This window comes from Buteo buteo, chromosome 2, assembly GCF_964188355.1.
Source record: "Buteo buteo chromosome 2, bButBut1.hap1.1, whole genome shotgun sequence".
Lineage (NCBI taxonomy): Eukaryota > Metazoa > Chordata > Aves > Accipitriformes > Accipitridae > Buteo > Buteo buteo.
The window spans coordinates 10,725,687-10,748,099 of record NC_134172.1 but is presented as its reverse complement, the minus strand read 5'-3'; the positions used below and the strand labels follow the sequence as shown (position 1 = coordinate 10,748,099).

General features: G+C 39.3%; 1 protein-coding gene across 1 annotated transcript in view; it reads left to right on the top strand.

Annotated features, from left to right (window-relative positions):
• PTPRN2 (protein tyrosine phosphatase receptor type N2) overlaps positions 1-22,413 on the top strand; it is a 662,435-nt gene that overhangs the window by 589,381 nt on the left and 50,641 nt on the right. Inside the window, 2 exon segments of the mRNA XM_075022535.1 lie at positions 12,295-12,442; positions 19,903-19,976. Coding sequence (XP_074878636.1) covers positions 12,295-12,442; positions 19,903-19,976 — 222 coding nt within the window.

The window sequence follows — 22,413 nt, the reverse complement described above, 5'->3', positions numbered from 1 at the left end:
TTCTTGATCTGTAAGAATCATAACAAACCATGTAGACCACAACAGTAAGAGACAGTCACCATGCCAGCGTGGTTGGCTGGTGTAGTTAAGAGGTGGAATTTGTCAAGGATGAAGCTAAGGCAGAATCCAACCCCAGAGCTTTTCTAACTGGAGGTATCTACTGCTTTAGTAGGGAGGCACCCAGAAGAGTTGGTTTGATTAACCACAGCAGCCACACAGGAGCAGCAACATAAAATCCCCAGGACAGTGCTGGCTTACAGCAAGAGGGATGTCCTGCTACTGCTCGGGTAAGCATATGTGATACCTGCCTGAGAAAAGTGCTTTCTTCTTTCCTCATTGCCTCCTTTCACCTACTGGTGTCTTTGCATTAGACCAGTTTGACTGAAAGCATTAGAATAGTGTCTAATTACTATTGATGTAGTGAATGTACTAATGGTGCCTAATATGCTGTTCTTCTGGAAGTCCAGAAATTACTTCTGCGTCACTTAAAGTTCTGCTGGAGTCAAGAAAACTCTGCAGTATCTGAGGGTATACACCAGCCTTTGACTTAGCATACATGTATCCTTACAACTGAATTTTGAGAAACTTTGTCCTTCAGGTAGGATTCTGGGGCCTGATAGAAGAAATTTTGATTAAAGTCACCGGGAGTCTTTCAACTCACTTCAGTAACCAAAATAATAATAAGCCAACTCTTACATAGCACTTTTGATCAGTAGGTTCAAAGCTCTTTTTAAAGGTCAATATCATTATCCTGTCTTTTTAGTCCAGGAGGCTCAGGCAAAGACAAGGAACTGTCTTGACCAAGACTAACCTTAAGGTCAGAAGCAGAGCCAGGAGTAGACCTCCATTCTCTGGTGCCCTAGTGCTCTGCTCTCAGAACTAATCATATTGACTTTAATAGAAAACAGATCGTATCGAAGGGTAATATTTTTGCCCTTTTTTGTCCCTCATTAGTCTTTTTTGAGACATGAAAGTACGACATGAAAGTGTAAAGGAGTTCTGCACCTGGGTTTGTCAGATTTGATTCTGCGAGTTTAGTTTTGGCCTCATTATCTAAGAGCAAACTATTCCATTTTTGGAGAGCTCGCTGAAAGATACTAAATACACATTGGAAAAGCTTGTGAAAACCAAACTGAGGATGTGCTGTCTATGGTCAGTTACTTCTATGATGGAAAAGGATGCCATCTACTCATTTTTTCAGTCTCTTCTGAATTGATCACAGTTTTTCTTCAAGAATATATTCCCAATCTGCTAGATCCTTAGCCATCACACACATGCACTGTATTTTAGGTTCTTTATTTTGCTTTTTCCTTCTGTTGTACGTGTACTGTCTACTCAAAACTGCTACTGTCACTCTCTCAATGTTTTCTCCTTGGTTCAGCATGTGAGAGGAGGTGTTCCGAGGAAAAGAAACAGCACAGGAGGAAATGTTGACATTTATCAGTTATGACCAAAATTCACTTCTTCCCATAGCATTTTCTTCATTTGCTGTGTTCTGGTTTTTGTTCTTCTGATTTTCTTTCTTTGCAGTACGGTGTCTTCTTTCATCATTTCACTTTTTTGTTGACCTCTACAGTCTGCTCTTGGCTTCTTTTTCTGTCCTCTTTAACATTGTCTTTCCCTTGTTCTTATTTTGCCCTCTGTCACTTCAAATATCCTCATCTGTGGATTAGACCAGTGTTCCTCAAACTTCTTTAAAGTGTTATCCCTTACTGGCTTCCATGGAAACCCAAGAGTCCCAGGAGTAGGTAGGATGTCTTCAGCTTATGCACTTCTAAAGCTTTTCTACTATCACTTCACAATCCCTTTTGAATGCTTTCATAAGAAGAATATTTGAGAATTTGAGAATCACTGAGCTAGGCCAACCTCAGCTGAAAATCCCATGGAGCATAGACAAAAGGTTACCTAAAAAATGGGACACTTCCTCTAGATTTGGGAGCTGGGTAGATGCCAGCTGCATCTTTCTCATGGCCAGCATTGCTCGGTCTCCTGCTGGATGTTGGTTTGACGTGGCTGTGAGTGTGACATGGAAGGGATAGGGCAGAAGTCAGGCACGTCTTCTCCCACAGTCATCTCCATTAAGTCCTGAAAGTACTTCTGTGGAAAAGAGTTTCTTCACTGCTTACTGTCCTCACTGGCGGTTACTCTAATTGGGTTGCTTCTCTGCCATTTGCAGTGTGCAAACATGGAACTTCCTAGGTCAGGAATCCGGTTCCAAAATGATCTTAAGTATGAGGATTTGACCAGTGAAGATGTCTGTGGAGTTTGAAGTTTCCTGTCTCTGACAGTTATGGGAGTTTTCTAAGGAAAAGGCTGATTATCCAGTCTGTTCTTTCCCTGCTTTTTCCCACAGGTGACCATATGTTCACTTGTGTTTATGCATATTCTGCCGCTAGGCTGTGGGTATAGCGTGGATTGCAAGACTTCTTGGATTTCATATTGCGTATTCTCAATTTTCACACAAACCTGTATGTGTGTTTGTGTACAAACTCCCACTATCAATTTTGATACCCCCCTTTTTTTTCCCCAAAAAAACCCCACTGAAAAACAGAGGGGATTTCCTTTATGAGTCATAATTTGCTCCTGGAGAAGCACCTTTTCACTTTTATTCACATATTTAAGAAGAGTAGTAAAAGTATTACTGCTTACCCCTTTGCTCTAGCAGGGATGTTATGTCTGTAGAAATAATATTTTCCTTTCTAACCTCAAGATGGCCACTGTCTAGCAGAGGCATAATTTGCCAGACTATCTATAAATCACATCATGTGCTGTATCGCTTTGATGTACTTGGTCATGGTTGCCTGGGTTTTCCTGGTCTCATTATCTCTGAAGAACTTGACCATGCTTGAAGAGATTATTTTTAAACATGACGTTTTCAGAATTCTATATTTATCTCTTGGTAATTTTTATATATAGTAAATGAAGATGACTGTACAAGTGCTCTGAAAAGAAACACAGACTTTAATTCATTAAAATCTAAATTTGCAAACACAGTACCCAACCGGGAACCCAAATTTAGATGCTTAATTGAGTTAGCAGGGCTTTCAGAGGAAGAAGGCAGGGAATTTGGTTTTGTGTTTTCAGCTAGGTAATTAGTGTGTAGTAATATATTTTTAAAGTTTTCATTTCAGACATGCAACATCATTAGCAGGCATATAAATGAATCACAAATATGTCTTGGATTGTGGTATGACGTTCAAACCATTAGTAAAAAAATGAAGTGAGAAGAAGGGATCATCTGAAAAATAGGTTTAATGTGTAAGAAGAAAATAGCAATTTCCTGTGAGAATGGAACTGGGTGTCAATATTTATCACAAAGAGTCAAAGGACTTGATGTGTATATTTTTTTGCAGTTTTCCTGCTACTTTTTTATTCAGCTGTGTAGCTTGCGCTTGTACTTTCTAACAAAGCCACCAGAAGCGCTTCCCAAAATGTCTCAGTTGATGAATTCAACTGACACTATCCTTGGCGTCAGCTCCTATACTGCAGAGTTATCTTTAATGGGGAGGTTGGGTTTTTTTTTGTTTTGGATTTATTTTTAAGAAATGTCACAACATATCTCATGCTATGAAATAGCAGTATTTGGCTAAGAGGTTTAGCCCTCCATTTTTTGAAACAACATTCTTCCTTTATTTAAAGGCTATTTATAATTGCAGATTTTTATTGTGAAATCTACTATAAGAAGTACAGAAAGCCTGGAAACTGATTTTGGCTAATTCATCTTTTAAATCTTTATTATTTAGTTTGGCATGTCTTTGTATAAACAGAATCTAATGTGCATAAATTAAATTCCTCTACTCATCAACCACTTAAACCCTGTACTTCTAAACAAAACCCCCAAACCGAAACCTATTCTAATTCCATTAGAGTCAGAACATTTGGTATGCTCTAATTACAAAAATTTTATCAGATATGGATTCATGAAGGTTGCATGACCTTTAGCCCTGTCTACAAACATGATCATGGGAAAAGGAAAAAACAGCGGTCAAGAAAACTGAGTTCTGAATTTCCCTGTAAAATAAGTGGTTTAGGAGCATATTCTGTGGCCCTGGGAAATTCACTTCAGTGTTTCTGCCCTTTCATTTCCCATCTGTGAAACGGCAATGATACTTGCCTCCCCTGCAGAAGTAATGTGAGTACTTTCAGACAGTTGGACAGAAGGAGCTATAGAAATACAGAGATTGTAAGGGAGCAAATTATTTTCCTTTTATGGTAATCATCATCTCCTTTTTGTTGAGGTTTATTTAAAGCAAAGTAATTGCAGGGGTGAAACTTCATAGGCATAATTTAGATTTCAAGAGAGGGGGTAAGGAGGAGGAGATGGGGGTGGTTGTATTTTAAGACTGGGAAGACACCATTAAGTAGCTGATAATCCTTGAGAAGGGATTCTTTGTAGAGTGAATTTCTTTATCTTCTTCTATATTTAGAGAGCCAGGTAGAGTAAATATTTCATGATTAAGCGTTGTAATTTTTTTTAATGTTTAATTTCTTAGCTCCATTTCCTTTCAAAAGCATACCTGCTTCCATCATTCCTATTCAAGCAATGTTTAGCATCGCCTGTATTTTCCCATATTTCCTCCAGAGCTGAAAACCTGCGTCAGTCCACACCAGGTTGTATCCAGCCATTTCATTGGGATTTCACTGAGCACCTTTGGCAGCTGGGAGCTGTAAGAAAAGGGATTAGCGAGTGTTTGTCTGACACACACTGATCCCAGCACCTGCTGATTGGATTGAAGTAATCCTTTTACAAGTTACAAAACTCTATTATCAGAGCATTAAGAGAGGGGAAGGCAGTGATATACACTACATCAAGGGTATATTAATTTAGGTAAACAGAACATAGGTTGCCATTTCATGTACTTGTGAATTACAGTCATTCTTGCAAAAGTTTCACAATAGTCTAGTCTAGCAGATAATGCCATACACTGCTCATGCAAAGATGATACTTCTCTAGAAACCCAAGAACAATCATTTACAATTATTTTAGATGGCATGCTTAAAGCACAACTGCTCCCTGTGTACATGCTTAGTTGTTTACAATAATCCTTACATCTACAAATATAAAATTGAAACTATGGAATGTCATCGTTTATTGTTGGCTGACATTACCACGGAAGTTAATTTATTTCTGAAAAATACAACCTATTTGAAACAATCTAGGACTATTATTCTCAACCAGGCTGAATAGTTGCTTTGTCAGAGAATTGCCTTCCTCTGTTTTTTTTTTAGTTTTCCTTCATCACCTACCATATTATGTATGATATTAGTAGTGTTTTATGCCAAATTACTAGTAAATCTTCATAGTAGTTTTCAATACTTAATTGAAAAGGCTTCAGAACTACTCCTTTCACTGGTGTAATCAGGTACTAAGAAATACAAGAAAAATTAGATCAAAACACATTATGGTAGTAATATGGGTGCAAAGACCGAGGAGGAAAAATAATTTCTCAGTACTTTAAAAGACAAAATACAAATTCCCAGGTTTTTATTTGCTAGATTTTTTCATTTGTGGTTACCTTAGACAGTTCTTGCTGATAAGATCAGGAGATCCGGGATGGCACAGGACAAGTTAGAAAAGAGAAAAGAGCCTTTAGCCTGAAACGACTGACTAATCAGATGATGAAATCCTGGCTCCAGTGAAGTCAGGAGTGTTGCCATTGACAGTAGTGGGTGCAGAACGCTCCACAGGATTGAAAGTATGTGAGACTTTATAGCCAGATGTTAATTTACTGAGATTTACGAAGTTCTGTGAGATACTGACAATGAGTTGCCACAACAGAATTTTTATTTTTGTATGTATATGTATAAACTCAACATAACTAGCCCAATAAAGTCACATTTCTCTACAGTTAATGCTGAAAACTTGATTTGCCACGTTAGGACTAAAGCTAGTGCTTTTAACAACAGTTATGGAGTGACATTTCAGAGATGGAGCTGGTCTTGGTAACAGCTATAGGCTCTGCATTGTTGCAGGTTGGTTGGATCAGAGCATCAGAAACATCTATGGTGCTTCAATAGAAATATAACTATTGGAGAAAACTGATTTTCTTAACATGTTAGTTGATCGAAAGAGTTAAATGGGTTGAGATAGTGCATCCTCTCTTTATTTAAGGTCTGCTTTCTTAAGGAAGAAAGGTAGGAAAGGTATGGGCATAGTTTGGCTCTGCTCCCATGTTGTCTTCTACCTGGGACACCACTGAGAGCATTCTTTATGGAAACACGTGTGATGAGCTCCCAGCCTTTGGTCTCTGCAACACCATGGCAGCTCAGAGAGAGACCGACCTTCCGTAAAAAAGGAAGAGCCCCAAGTAACTTCAGTATTACTATGAAATGGTGTTAGGAGATGTGAGAAATCGTTAGAAAGTGTGAAGAAACATTGTGGTGCTCTGCGTGGTCTGAATATGCTTCAGGGTTCTAATAGTGACACTTATCTCAGGGAGCTTTATTTGAGCAGATCTGGACAAGTATGGGTGCACCAAAATAGAAGAATAAAGTAATCATAATTTTGTACAAGAGGAAGGGGGAGGAGGAACGAGGAGAAATGAACTTTTCTATTACTGTTCCCTGAGTCCAGACTCCAACCCTAGAAAATAATGGAGCACATATTAAAAAAGAAATTGCTGATTATCTAGTGAGAGATTTTTCAAGGGCATAAAAGGGAGATAAGTGTGAGGGTCTCATTTAAGAGGATGGGGAAGGCTGGAGTCTTTCCTTTGTGTGTTTGCTAATCTCCTCCATCCTTTCCATTGGATAGCTGCACAATGAGTAAGAATGTGCATAATTTTATAAAGAATAAATCTTGCCTGGACAAACTTGATTGCTTTTTATTTAACTAAAACTACAAAACCAGTAGATGAAGTGAAAACAACAGATGTAATAATATCCAGATTTTAATAAAGCCTTGAAACTGTCTCATGAATAGTTAATTGAAAAATTAATGTCAATTTTTTAGAAGACAATTATGTGGATTGAAATGTGGCTAAAGGGTGATGTACAAAAAGTAATGATCAAAAGCTATGTATGGGAGTGTCTGACAGAGTACAGGAATTGCTGTTAGATCCAGTTATATTTAATATTTTAAATAATGATCTGGAAGTGGATGGAAGTGACAATGACTTTTACAAGTGGTATCACAGTGCAAAGTTCTGCACAGAAGTGATGACAGAGGAGTAATTCAAAAGTTTGAAAACTTTAGACCTGAAAACACATACAAAAAATAAACTATCTTTGAAGAAAAGACTCACAAGAAGAGATGTCTATAGTTTGCATAGATCCATTAATGAATGATCTGTGAAGACACTGAAATATATACAAGCAGAAATTACACAGAACAGCAATATTCTGTGTAAGCAGACTAGGGTTGCAATAAGTGGATTGGTGACAATGGGTAGCAAATTAAGTTTGCAATAGAAAAGCAACACTATTGGCATCCCTATGAAAAAGCCATCTCATATGAGGACTGCTATTCCGTATTGAAAATATTTGAGTATTTCCAGGAATGCAGTGTATAGTTCAGACCAGTTTGTGTCCCAAATAGTAATGAGCAGTGTTTTAAGCTTCTGCTTTAGATACAGGCCACCTAAATGTTAGAAAGTTTCTTAGTAAAGTGCAAGAAACGACATTATTTGAAGGCCTGGAAATGGGTAATCAGGTAGACTTCCTCTATCTCTAAATTCTATAGCACTGCGAGTAATATGAGTGGGAACAGAGAAATTTACTGTGAAGCCACTAATGATAAGGTATTCAGCCAGGAAAAGGAAGGAGAAAATCATGTGCTGTGTTGAAAGTAATTTGGATTTATGCAGAAAAGTATTCCTCTTACATGTAGTCAGTGCAATATGTATTGAAAAAGACAAAGAAGTTTAAGCAGAATAGCAAAAATGCTGGGGTGTCCTGTGCCAGAACAATGTAGCCTACAAGTTAGCAGGGAACAAAGGCAAAAAAAAAAGCTTTTACTTAAGTCAGTTGGAGAGAATAACAAAACAAATTGTTTCAAGTATGGTCATTTAGTGCACAATTTGCTATATAATAGCCAAGGCCAATTCTCTTCTCTCCAGATTCCTTCTGAAGAACCCAGTGAAGCACTACGGCACTGCCTGGCCCTCTGCATCTCTGGAAAAAGAGGCAGCAGTTTGAAAGCAGTGGCTCTCACACTGTTAGGTGAAAGGTGTGGATTTGAGTGGTCACTGTTCACAAGGATTAAGATAATGTCCCATCCACTTCTTCAGCTGACATTTGAGATTCGATTAGACCTGTCGAGGCCTGTCAATTTAACAGTTGCCCATCTTTTCATTAAAAGAGACATCCTCAGTCGTGAAAAGAGTGTCTAATCAAGTACCATATTGGAAGTGTGTTGTCAAAAATAATTGCTTTTTGTAATAGCTGAACATCATCTAATAAAATACGTGTTTTTAAAACAAATATCTTGACAGATGCAAACCATACTATCTCTGAAGAAGGTATCTGGAGATTGACCAGACAATTAGAATTTAATTGTTGTATTTGTTAACCTTAATTTAGTCACAGAGCGCGTACTGGATGCCACTCCTTGATTTAAAAAAAAGTAAAGAAAAACAAAGTGGTTTGACACCATATTACAACATCAGCTGAGTGCTCAGGAAGTTTTACTAAAGCCGAGGCAGGCTGTTGTGCTCCGTCTTTGTGTCTGTGTTCAGGCACGCTGAATCTGTCTTAATATTTGCCACTGGCACTGGTTCTCTTGGCCAGAGATTCATTGTCCCTGGGACAGTTTTTCATCCTCTGGCTGAAAGCTCATCTTTTGCCTTACGACTGGCATGTCTCACACAATAATAATAGATTTGACAACACATCCCCCCCTCTCCACATAATGTCGATGCATCCTTCTTATCCCCATAACATGTCTGGTAGCAAGAGCATCTCAGCTGTGTACACAAGAGAAAGTATGAACCGGGCTACCAATTGTCCTTGCAGGTGAGGCCCTGGGGAAGGAAAATTAAGACTTAATGAAACTTAAGGTACCTCAGGAGATCTGTCCAAGCAGACAGTGTTTGTTTAAATAATAGCATATACTTGGGATTACAGGACTTGTCTTGATGTGGACCTATTGGTGAGACCAGACCTCTACCTTTTTCAGCAGGCTTTGAGGAGCATTACAGTAACAGTGGTGACAACCTCTATTTATTTTACCTGCTGCTTTGGGACAAGGAAAATCATGTGCGTTTGACATGTTGGTAATGAATTTCTTTTGTACCAGGCAAATGCTGTAGAATGTCTCATGAAAACATCCTAATTAACGAGTGGATTTGAGTAGACATACAATCTCTAAAATATCAGAAGTTCCACTCAATTTAATGTACATCCAGCAGCTCCCAAGAGAGTGTTTCAAAATCACTCAGCTTCTGTTTAGCAAAATGGGGATGAGCGTAGGGGCTCTGAAGGACTGTAAATGAAAGATTACTTAACTCTGAGGGAATTGTCTGAATCCTGAATGTTTTAAAGCAAGCTTCTTTCTCGGTAGCTTTTTTAAACGTGTGTAAAGCAGATGTTCATATTGTGCAGAGCCTTCCACAAGCCTGTTCAAATAGTCAAACACCTTTTCAAGACCTGTCAGGAAGTGCCCTGTGAATCTGATCCATGCGATGCAGGTGTTGAAACTACATGAAAAGTGGTTGTCTGGTTAAAGTAAAGATTTCAGTGTGTTTTCATTTGAACATTCATTTCTCTTTACACTCAGGATTCCCTGAAAAAGGAAGGTAAAAGTAAAAGTATTCCTTTTTAAAGAGACATGAGTTATTTAAAAATTCATGTGCACTAAAAGCAATCAAATTACCTTAACTGTGTCACATTTGATGATTTAAAAAGAAAACAAATTTCTTTTTGAAATGCAATCCTTGAAATCATCGCATAGGCAAGCTGGAGCCAATGGGAAGCTCCTTGCTATGTACAGCCCTGCCTTAGGAATCAAATGTTCATGGCCCTTTTCATACAGCTTCGTGAATCTTACAGTACTTTGGAGAGATTCAGTGTTGGCGGATCTGTATATCTGCATAAAATGTCCCTGAAGTCTATGGGACATTGGTGATGGGCATGTCAAAATGAATCAGATTATAAAACTGTGGTTTAAAATGGGAAGATGCTACGGGCTGGTCCTTGATTGCCTGATCTCTGCCTGCTGCATGCTAAACAGCTTCTCTGAAGCCAGGAGTCTTGGCTCAGTGGTATTGTGATTTTGCTATTTTTTCCTTTTGCCTCATAAAAATTCTCATATACCAACTAGTCTCTGCTCAGGAGGGATTATCTTTTTATTATGTTCAGTATACATATCAAGGCAGAGATTTACTAGGAGAAACGAACGGGATCTTTAGCCTCCCTCCTTTCCCCAGTAGCAACAGCCTTTTGGCAAGGACAAGCAAACTCTCAGAGGATGGTTTCCTCCCGTTAACTTGCAGGTGAAGGCTGGGAACACGTTAGCTGACCAGCTCCCCTAACATACGATGGGGCCGCGCAACTCTCCCAGCTCCCCATCTGTCAGGTCACAGCTCTGTCCACTGCAATGCTTTTTCCTTCATTATAGAAAAGAAGCAATCACCCAGTAGGTGTTTTGATTGTATCTAGGCCACCACTATTTTTTATGTCCTTTAGAAACCTTTCTTCTAATGCAATATATTTCTATGTCCCTAAAATACCCTTTCTGGAAGCGTCACTTCTTGAATTGCTTTTCAGTAACAGGTTTGATTTACAAATCTCGTGTAAAGATGCACGCACCCGACAAACCCTGCACAAAACAAAGCTGTGTGTCAGGGGCTCTTTTGTAACTGCAAAACCCATTCAAGCTGCAAGAGAGAGCAGGATCCTGCTTCGCCGGTGGGGTGGGAAGCGCGGCGGAGCGACAGCTTTAGCAGAGCTCCCATTTGGCGGAAGACAAGCTGCAAGCTTTTTGCACCTTCTGTTAAACCTGCTGAGAGGGCACGAGAGCCTTTCTTCTTTAAAGCATGTTTGGGAAGAACTATTTGACATAACAGAGATTGTTTATGGAAAAGGGTTTTCTAAGCAATTAAACTGCTTTTTATACTCTTCAGTGAATCCTTTCCAGGAGCTTTTTCCAGACAAGTGTTGCTACAGATTAGGCTGTATTGGGGAGTGCTCCAGCAAGAACCGCTTTGACTGGTGTTTGGGCCAGAGGCACCCACAGCTCTGCTCCTGACCCCCGGCCAGACCCCGAGCCTGTCCCCTAAACAGCCTGTCCCTTTTTTAATCTGTTTAGGGATGTTAACTTCAACCTACCTTGTAAAGGTAGTATGGAGTTTAATTTACAAATATGAACTGGGTGTAATGTGAGATTATTCTGTTGCTTAGCGTAGGAGAAGATGACAGACTCTGAAAGGTAATTTGACTGTATAAGTAGGCTTACAGTACCTGGTGATCACTTTCTTAATTTTCATGCTAAAGGGAAGGGAAGATTTCTGGTTTTCCCCACCCCTCCTCCTTTCTGCTCTCTTCCCCTCACCTGCTTGGCCAATTTTCAGGTCCATGGGGTGAAGGAATAGGGTTTTAGTTCACTTTTGGCGAATCTTTGGAACTGAATTCTCGATCTACTGCTGTACTGAATCTCTAGCCTTGGGAGATCTGCAAAAACTTAAGACTTGCACCAATATACTCTGATCATTCCTGCCACAGCCAGTTAATTTTTCTTTCGTGATGCTTCTAACACTGTTGACTTTCCTGAATGCCAGGTACGATCTTTAACAACATATATTAATATTAATTAACAGCACCTTCTCAGTTCAAGACCCTCTCTGTGCCAGTCCATGTGCAGGACGAGTTCCTAATGACCTGGTACTTGAGCCATGACACTTCAGCCTGACAAGTTTTTAATTCTCCTCAACAGCTGTATCATTGTTGTGACTTGCATATGTGCTTGAACTCTAGTTTTAAAAGCCTTTGGTTTGACGTGAGCTGTTGTTGTAGTAAGTAATTTTTATCAATGGGCTTTTGTTTCTTTTTCATTGCCTGATGAAAGAGACATTTGAGACATTTGGGCTTACATTTTCTAGGTACTGAAGAAGAAATAGTTTTTTCCTGAAGCTCAGTAGCTGAGGGTTTCAAGCATTTCTTCTCTGTTAGCACTGGTATGTGTTAGCATTCTCATTTTGTATAGCACAAATAAGCTTAAAGTTAACTCTCTTAAGTGAATGAGTGTGTTTTGTCCCCAAAGCTCAGGATTCCTGTGCTTTCCTTCCTAAGATACATCCTTTTAGTTTAGCTTTGAGCTTAGCTAAGTCAGTGCTTAATACAGTATTCTTTTAATTCCAGTCCTACATGGAAGATCATCTGAAAAACAAGAATCGTCTGGAGAAGGAGTGGGAAGCTCTGTGTGCTTATCAGGCTGAACCCAATGCCACCACCGTTGCACAGCAGGAGGAAAATACCCAGAAGAACCGCTCACGGACTGTAGTACCATGTATGTATACTTTAATTTGGATGATTGCCTTTTAAGTTCTTGATGCTTTTCTCAATATCCTTTGCACAGTGATTTGAAAGCTACAGATGACAGGCAAACAGAATATGGAGTAGCTTATATGTGTACTAGAAAACTAGCTACAGCTATGGGCTGGGTGCATGTCCTGTTGTCATATCAGACACTGTTTGTCTCCTTATAAGTTGCATATATGTTACAAAAATGCATAACTATGTCACACAGCACTGCTGCTGCAGCTGTGCTGTCTCATGAAATTCAATAGCCAGAGTGCTTTTCAGTGCTGGAATATACTTTCTGTACAAGAGTGGCATCTGTAGCCATTCAACAGAAAGAAGTTTGGCTTGTGTTTCGACAAGTTGGTAGCATGTCCATCCAACAGTAATACCAGCAGTCTATAATCAGAGCTAGATGATCTGTTTATCAGATACTCAGCTGTACTGAATGAGTCCCTTTAGGCTTTAGTGGATAAGCTTGCAAACTGGCTTCTCTCTGTGCTAGGCTTAGGATAAAAAGAGAAAAAGAAAAAAAAAAGCAGCCAGTGTTTATATTCCTAGAATCTGCTCTTTCCTGTAACCAGCCACCTTTCTGAGCTTGAAATAAAAGCAGCATATATTTCCTATGCAAATATATGTATCTCATAGATTACATTGGTAATCTATGGCCACACGTTTTATTAAGCAACCAATGAAACAAAACTGAAACTGAGAATATATGCACAGTCCACAGCAACAAAAATGCTCGCAGTCAGTGTGCCCACAACCCAGCTGGGTAGCTTGGCAAACGTATATAGCTATTTTAATTTTTAAAGTGCCCTGAAAACATTAATTTTCCCTATGAGAGCCTTGAGTAAGTACTATTCCTCCTTTGGAAATGAGGAATGACAGGTAACACGTTAAGTAAATGTCAGAGCCAGATTTAGAGTGAAGATTCTTTGGAAGTACATGATAATTTAACTGAGCCCATCAGTCCTTGCCTATTTGCTTCAGCAGTATTTGGCTCTCTTGTTTATGTAGTGGCTTTTTTGCAATACTTTGCTGCTTAGGAGAGGAGTACGATAGTTTGGTGATATGAATTCTCCTGAGTAAATGTGGCGCTGGTGGAAAGCCTTTTGGGGCAACAGCAACAGTTTGCTGACTTCCATTTGTTTTGGGATCAGGTCTCTTAAAAAGTTCTAAAGAAGTCACCATGAAAGTTAAAGGAGTGCAAGATTTCCGTGCTCTTTTCCATCCTGAAAAAACAGCATTTAACCATTATGACAGGAAGTGAAAATTGCTTTGTGATAATGTGTCTTGATCCAAGTTAATCTTCCTGCTTAAAGTGTTCTTTTCAATGTGGACTTACAGTCAGACCATCTTAAGCTATTCCAAGTCCCTGCTCATAAATTAAGCCAGATTGTTTCTGGTTGCTGCCTTGGAGACAGCATGGGAGCTACAGGTGTTGCCAGATATTGCTGCTGGTTATTCAGCTGATGTAGGAAACATGTCTGCATGAAACAATGAGCAATAAGATAGGGACCCTCAGACTAGACAACTCTAGCTCTGAATCCAGAAGTAACATAGCTGCGGCAGTCCTAAAGAGCAGAGATTTTTAGCTTGTGTGTCATACCACACTAGAGAGCTGAACTATTTTCAGAGCTAAGATAGTCTGTCTCTTTTTATCATATTGTACCATGTGGATGAATCAGCCTACACTAATAAACCTTCAGCTGACGAGTGTCTACCATTGCTTCTTCCATGGCACATTGTTACGCCTGTTCTTCCTATTCTTCTGTTCTATCACCAAGTCTAGACTGAATCGGTACTACCTGGGAAGGTATTTGGACATGGACAAGGTGGCTGCAATTTATCTGAAGCTTTAATTAGAAGTAGTTTATCACATTTAAAATCCCTTAGTACTTTTACAAGAGCAAAATGCTATTTTTTGGCTTTGTGACAATGTGGAAACTTCTATTATAGCTATTAGTGCACTGGGAGCTTTCCTTTTTGACTGAATTGCACAAAATTACCTGCCCTCACTTTCTGAAGTTGCTACGCACTGTTAAACAGTCATGTTATATCCTTAAAACTACTTTGATGATGGGTGGAAAGTGTGGCATAGAGTTTAAACAATATCAAATTTTGATAAGGTGATGGTTATTGTAGACTCTCAGATTAGACTGAGATGAGAAAGAGCCCAGTTTGCCCACTTTTTTTTTACTATGTTTGACACTAAATCTATAACAAAAAGTCACAGATTTGCTTCATAATGAATTAAGAAGCAATGCTCATATGGTTTTAATATGCTACAAAGTTGTTATGCCACATTTAAAGTATTCTCACAGAGTAATGCCTTGTTAGCATTTCCTTACCCCTTTCATATTCATAATCACCTTGACAGGGTAGAACAAGATTGCCAGTTCATGTAAAAGATTTCACCTTAGGAAGGCTTAAAAGAAGCTTTAATATCATGTTGCATTTACTTTGCATTTTCGTTTCTTAAGCAGTCTTAAAACAATACAATTTTATTTTTTGCTGATTATATAACTAATTTCTAGATTAACGTTATCTTTAATCTCACAATTTTATCATAGTTTTATATCTATCTTCTCTATTTACAAACAGCTTTTCAAATACTTGGTAGCAGAACACCTTGACACTGCACTTAATGAATTATTAGTTAAAAAAATTCTGCCTGTTGAAGTAACTTGGACCTTCTCGATTAACAAAACTGCATCCTTTTATCCAACCAACAAGCAGATTGCTATAATTCAGTGCAATGGGATACCTTTTTTCCGTATGAACACATGAGCAGCTCTATTTGTTGATGTCCAAAAAAAAACTTTCCAGACTTTATTTTCTCTTTTTGCATCTTTGCAAAATAAAACCATCTCAATAGGGTCAATGCTGTATGTTGTTATTTATGTATACCATAGATACATCTAGGTATTTTAAAAATTTAGCAAACAACTTTTTGCAGTGGTCATCTGTCAAAAGCTGTCTACTATAGCTGTGCCCATGAGTCATGGCATATATTAGAGCAACCTACTTACCTCTGTGCTTTGGTTTTCCTCCAAAGGAAAGCAAAGTATTTAGGGGCAGAGTGTGCCCCCAGCTCTGAGGTTTGTGTGCTGACGACGGGACTGCCTGAGCAGAGGGTACTTGCTCTGGGTGTGTGCATGATCCGTATCAGTAATGCATGTACAAATAGTGCTCTGGCATAAATGAACTTGATTTCAGTTCAGATCTAAGAAGAACTCTGGTTTGTGCAGATAACCTATGGGCAAAATAATCAACACATTATGATTCTTTGCAGTCATCAGACTGCACTTTTGCTCCTCAGTACTTCTTCACTTTCTTACTTCAGTGTAGTTCCATAGAGTGCTTTGTATGGAAAAAAAGAAAAAAAAGTCTAAATCTAGAAGGAAGAGAATGATGATCTGGGCAGAATGTACCAGACTGATAGTTGTGAGGTTCACTCTGCTGTGTGATGCCTAGATTCGGACAACCCAAAGCCGCCCATATTCCTTGTTTGCCTTTGTTTGTTGGTTCTGTTTCTTCAGAAGTATCTGACTAAAAGGAAACAGAAGACACAGAGAATTAGGTAAGATGTGAGTCTTACTTTTCCAAGCTTTCAATCCCCATCTGAAAAACAACAAAAGTAATAGATCTTAATTAAGTCGTAGGGCTACTGTGAGATAAATAGAAGACCGTGAGATGGCATAATACTGTAGTATTGGTCACTGTTTAAATAATCCAGATAGATACGACGTTTTGCACTCAACTCAGTCATTTAAACACAGGAATCCAGTGCCATTTGAGATGCCTGAAGTATTCAAGGTACCCACACAGAGCTAGTAGGTGTAACACAAGCACTATGGGAGCTGCTAGCCTGAGTGTCCTTAGGGCATCTCAGATATCACTAGAAGCCTACACTGAGGCATTGAATCAAGTTCTCTGGGCATGATTCTCTGAAATCGTAGATTAAGATGCCTAAATTTAAGTGTCTCCATGTAGCTGCCTCCATATGAGCCAGGTGTCAAAGCACCCATTACAGCCAGTGAAGAGCTAGTCAGTGCAGTGGCATCGAGAGAGCTCTGCAATGGCCAAAAGTTGCTCTTTGGTTTACAGTGAAATTAATAGCTCTAGGATGCCCTCATATATCCTGTGCGAGCTTCAGCTGCTCGTCCAATAGCACACAAGTCTTTACGTCTTGTGTCATGTGTGTTCTCCTTGTGCAATGTCTCATCTACTCCAGCATTTCTCAAACAGTACACGTTCATGTTTAGCCAACTAAATCAAGCTCCATTAACTGTAACCTAGCCCACATGAAGACATCTGTATGTAGACACCAAAACTTAGGTTTCTCAGTCTATAAATTAAGTTTTTATATACTGCAAACTCATGTGTGTTTGCTTTATATTTTGTCCTTTATCCTCTATCCTTTATACTTCATAATTTATATTTTATATTGTATACTGTATATTTTATATGTATATAAAATACAACTGTGCTATGTTTCTCCTCAGCTATAGGTTAGTACTAGCCTTCTTGTTGAGGAAGCATCTCTCTGCCATACATATTCATCTATACATTTTGCTTTTCTTTCAGCTGTGGCTTGGCTGGAGCAATAGCAAATGCAAACTAGTTCAGCATTCAGCAGCAGCCTATTGTAGATATTTGAAATGATGACTAGCTGTAGCTTGGCCAGATTGCGGTAGCTAGCAACAGCATTTGTCTTTTCTCTCACTTCCTTATTACTGTCCCTCTCCTCTCCTCTTTCTTCATTCATCTTTCTTTCTCGCTTTTTAGATTGATCTTACATATCTTCGTTTTCTGTCATCCCCTTCCTTCCTTTTATTTCCTGCTTCTCCTGCTTCTCTTTTCTTGCTTCTAACATAATCAATATGCAGTTCACCAAAAAAAATCTTGTACATTGGGCATTTCCCCCATAGTTGCTTATTGTTAACATAACAAACTGGTGTCCATGGTATCCTTTTTTTTTTTTTTCTTCTTCTGCCTGTTTCTGAAGAGCTGTTATGCTAGTTCCTAGAAGCTTTGAGGTGATAACAGGCATAGACAAGCACAATCTGTTCATTGTCAATATGAATGCTTGATGCTGCAACTGAAGCACACATGGGTGCAAACTCTTGATATATGCAGAAAACACATGTACAACCTTTTTTGCGCACTTTTTTTTTTCTGAGTGCAAATACAAAGTCTCACCACCTTCTCACTACCAAAGCCTTAACATGTCTCACCCTCTGATAAACCTTCCAAGACAGCAGGATAATGATATGGCACACTAAATCAGAGGGTCTGGATAAAACATTATGTTTTAAAAAAAAAAAGATCCTGAAGTTAGTGATCTGACACTTGACTTTTACTGGAGAATCACACTGACAGCTGTTTGCTAAATACTGATGAATCACTGTCTGCTCTCTTTCCCTCATCCATTTGAAAACATTTCACACATTTTCTTCGGTGATTAGTTCAAACACTTTTGCTCTCCAATGAATGGGGCTTATCCTGAGTGCTTACTTAGCTTCAGATAGGTGAGAGACCGTATTTAGTGCAGGTAACCTGCATATCTCTTGCATAGCCAAAAGGTTTCAGAGCTGTAGTTCCTCAAGCACTCTGTGACAATGTTTGTTGTAAATCTTCCTATAAAAAATCTTGGGTAGCCCCAAGATCTCAGATGTCACAAGCTCTTTTGGGGTTTTTTGTGCAGTGGTGCCAAAGTAAGGTGGAAGTGGTTATGTGCATGAACGTGTTCCCTTTCTCATTTTCTTCATCCTCCCATTGTGTTGAAACCTTACTAGAAGAAATAATTTTATGTGAATAGTGAAGAATGGCTCTTCATTCATTTGACATGACTTGTTCACCTCTCATCTCATTCCAGGAGAAGGTTACTCACTTTGGTGGGTTAAATATTGCTGATGAGATTGAGTGACTATAAACAACACTCCTACAAGCGCACCTTTGTCTTGCTCGCATATTGAACTGCCATGATATTACTGATGAATAAACCTAAGCAGAGCCCAAACCCTCTGTCTCTACTTCCCTGTGTGGTACTTACAATGGTTGGTAACTAACTCATTTATTGTTCTTCTAATGGTTTAAAAAGCCAACTTGGAATTCTGCTGTTAATAAAGGTGTCGTAGCCCACTAGACAAGATACAAAGGGGGACAGGGTGTATTCCTGTACTCTTATTTTGTCTATTTGAGTAATTCGTGGAAAGATCCTCTCAAAACATCAGTATCCATATTCAACTGTAGAGAGTTACAGAATGGGCACCTCCACGACCTCTCACCACAATATGCTGTGCAGGGTAGGTTTGCTGAGAAGTATAAGTTGTGCTGGTTATGTATCAGGTACAAGTTGTTAGAGATTCGTATGTAGACTTAGACATCTCTCGCATAAATTATCTGTGTGTGGTCTGGTCTTTCTTTCTTTAGTCAATGGAAAGAAACAGGCACTTCTCAAGTGCAACTTGGCCTGTTTGAGACAGCTAAATTGGGATGAGATGATTCATGACATAGAAATATTTATTTTCTCTTAGCAGAAAGTGGATCTAGGTAGCTGGAAAAGAAGCAGACATCTGCATTGTCACTATCTAAATACAGACAAATAAAACCCATTCTTTACATATGTCCTGAAATAAAAAAAAAAAAGGACAAGAGTTTGGGGTGAACCAGCTCTAAACACAATTAAGCTAGCACCAGTAAAAATACACATTAAAAAGTGATAAAAGAATCTTGACAATGGGCAAACAACATGAGTAATTCTCCTATGTCTAGAGCTGCTGCTTTCTTTACTAGTGGTGTCTGAACTAGCTACATTAGCAGCAGTGCAAGGTATCTATATATGCTCCAGACGTACTTTTAGGTGCAGTTGTTACCGGCATTTTCTCTCTCCCACAATCATCTCCAAGTCATATTGTCTCCCCACATCACTAGCACAGCACCACAGGGCACTGGTTTTGATCAGGACAGATTACCTTACTGTCCAGCTCTCAACTGTACTTCCATGTTCATTTTATAGAGAAGCCAGATGGACAAAGTCCATCAGTTTACTTCTTCCATGACCCTGCAAACACAGGAGTGTTTTCTATAATATGTTTTTTACTAGTGATTTGCCTAGTTTAAATCTTAAACTCCCTGAGCAGTAGAGATTCCCCTTTTTCCTCTGAGAGGTTGTCACACATTATGGTACATCTCATGAAGACATGCTTTCTGATACTCAGCCTCTGATGCTCAGCATCTTAGTGCTTCATTCCTGAGTCAGGCTGTGACACTGTGGCTGTATCAAGGCTATGCTAGGTTGGGAGTCAGAAGGAAATATCCTTTCTCATATTTACCGTTTGCCTGCCTTGAAATGCACATTAATCTGACTTTGCCTTGTTTAACCTTAAATGGGTAGAATACTTGTATAGAAACTTTCTTCTCTTATTTTCTCCTTTGCAGATGATCATTCCAGGATATGTCTGAAAGGTGAAAATAGCCACGACAATTCAGACTACATCAATGCTAGCCCAATTGTAAGTACGGTAACCTATGAGAAATAACCCAAATAGTCATTCCCTGTCTGTCCTTGTTGTTAAATTATGCTAAATAGAGGCACCTCACTGCTCAGATTGTGAGCACCTCACAACTCTGATGGCTCAGGCTGTCCTTTCAAACTGAAGAGAAATAAATCTTCTACATGTGCATGCAATACCCTTGAAGTTTCTGTACTAAGAAAAGTCACTAGATAGTCATCGTTCTACCCTGTAATACTGTCAGGTTTTCTGTACTTAATGTTATTAACTTACGGATTATAAAATTCAACGATATACCCTTAGCGGAACTTTTCCTTCCCTGAGGAGGTAAAACTTGCTTGTTCTTTTTTTGCTTTGTCCTACTAGCTGCAGTCGTAGGAGGAATAGTTTCTGTAGGCATAGGGAGCTGAGCTCCATAGGCTTCTGAACTTCTGCATCAGGAAGTGATATTTCCTCTTACCTTTCTTCCTCCGTTGCCCTATCGATGCATAGCTCGGTGTTTCTGTAGCTCTCCTGGTTCTTCTCTGAGGTTGCTGTTTTGAAAGCAAGAACGAGATCCCTTACCACCTGTGTATTCATTCGAACTGCAAAATAGGTCAACCCAGTTTTTGCCTCTGAATACTCCAGTGTGGCCCAGCTGCCCTTTCTCACTCTACGTAAGCTGAATATGCATCCTTTCTCGTCTGTGAAAGGTGATTGGGAGAAAAGGTCTCTATTTTTAGACATGAAACAGGTATGATAGAGCCAGTAGCATTGCCCTGTCATAGCATCTCAATGGAAGTGCCATGATATCCATTTGAAGGGGGAAGAAGGTACTGTGCTCTTGACCTCCATGAGACTGCTACTATTGGAGTCACTTTTGCTCATGGTTCTTATTCACATTAATTAGGCACTAAAAAGTTATTGTAGGGAAACTATGAGAAAGAACTTAGGATGGAGAATTAGATCGCACTGCAGTGGGCTGTGTATGCCATTACTGGCTCATTTTCCTGGGGAGTATCACTCCCCCAGTTAAATCACTTTGTGTGGGCAAGGCAGCTGACAATTTGCAACAGCATGAAATTACAGGCTGCTTCGCTCCAATGTTGTTGACAATACTTTTTTTCTTAAAAAAACCCACAACTACATAGAAACTGTTCTCTGAGCTTTGTTTTTATTACTTTCAGCAGAGTTCAAAAGCTTTATTTCCTTGAACATACAAAAATGTTTTATTCAAAGAGTTAAAAAATACATAGAACCCAACAAACATCTTTGGGATGCTTTTGGCTTTGGCTTAGGGTAGAGGGGAAACCAAAGCACCTGCACACTTCAGGAATTGCCAGCTGCCATTTTAGAGGACAGGAGCAGATGCACACAGATTAAAGCAGGTTTTGGACTACTTTTAACTATGTCTCTGACTAGACCAAGCTCTAGCTGGCCTGGTATCAGGAGATCAGAGTAACTTAGTGCTTCAAGGAATATGTATCCTGCTTGTAAAGTCATGCACAGAGGTCCAGCTCCAGGGCTTCAGTGCTCTGTTTGCCTGTCTTCAGGGCACATTCGGTGAGTTATGTTTGGTCAAACCTTAGTTTGATAGTAGAAGCTGAGAGGTTTTGTGGCAAGCACAGGAGTGGGAGGTGTTAACTGGAAGTGAGATATTGTATTCTTGTAAGAGCTTGGTTGTAATTCGCGTGACTACAACATGGTGCAGAAATGGATTTACAGCATCTGTAGACAGTGCTAAGCCAGGTTCAGCGTTGGCAGCAGTACAGATGCTGTGTTTTTACCGAATAACGAAGATGGGCTTCTGCAACCTGCCCAAAAGTCTATGTAGACACAGCTCACTGTTTTTAGTATACAAAATTGGTTGGGGAAGGGGTAAATTCTTGCATGTGTGTATATGCCTGTTGCAATTGTAGTTCTGGATTATAATGTATCTATTCCCTTAATTACACTGAAGAGTATTATAAAGTAGTGTTGGGGTTGGAGAGACAAGACCAAGATATCCCATTGAGATAACTGGGAGGAGATTTGCTTTGTCAGGATGCCCGAAGCTAATGCAGGCAGAGGATCTCTGCTTCCACAGCTTTAACTCTCTTGGTTTTACAGGGGGTTGTAATCTTGCCTTTCCATCCAGCACTTAATAAGGGTATTTTCTTCTGCAAGGTTAGAAGGTATTTATTTTTTGTAGATTTCCCAGACTCAAGAGTTTTGTTCAATAAAACAAGTCACACTGATGAAGCAAAAATTCTTATGGTTGTCTCTATACTTCTTATAGAAATATTTCTATGCCCAGAGATAAGGGGGTGCACAAGTGTTTCATTGGATTGGGACAAGCACCCAGTATCTTGCATAGCCATGAAAAACTGCCAAGAAAAGCTCTTGAGTTCCACTTCTTCGTGGTAGGATAGGGACCCTACTGTGTAGACGACCTGTTATTCCGAGGAAGGAGATGCTC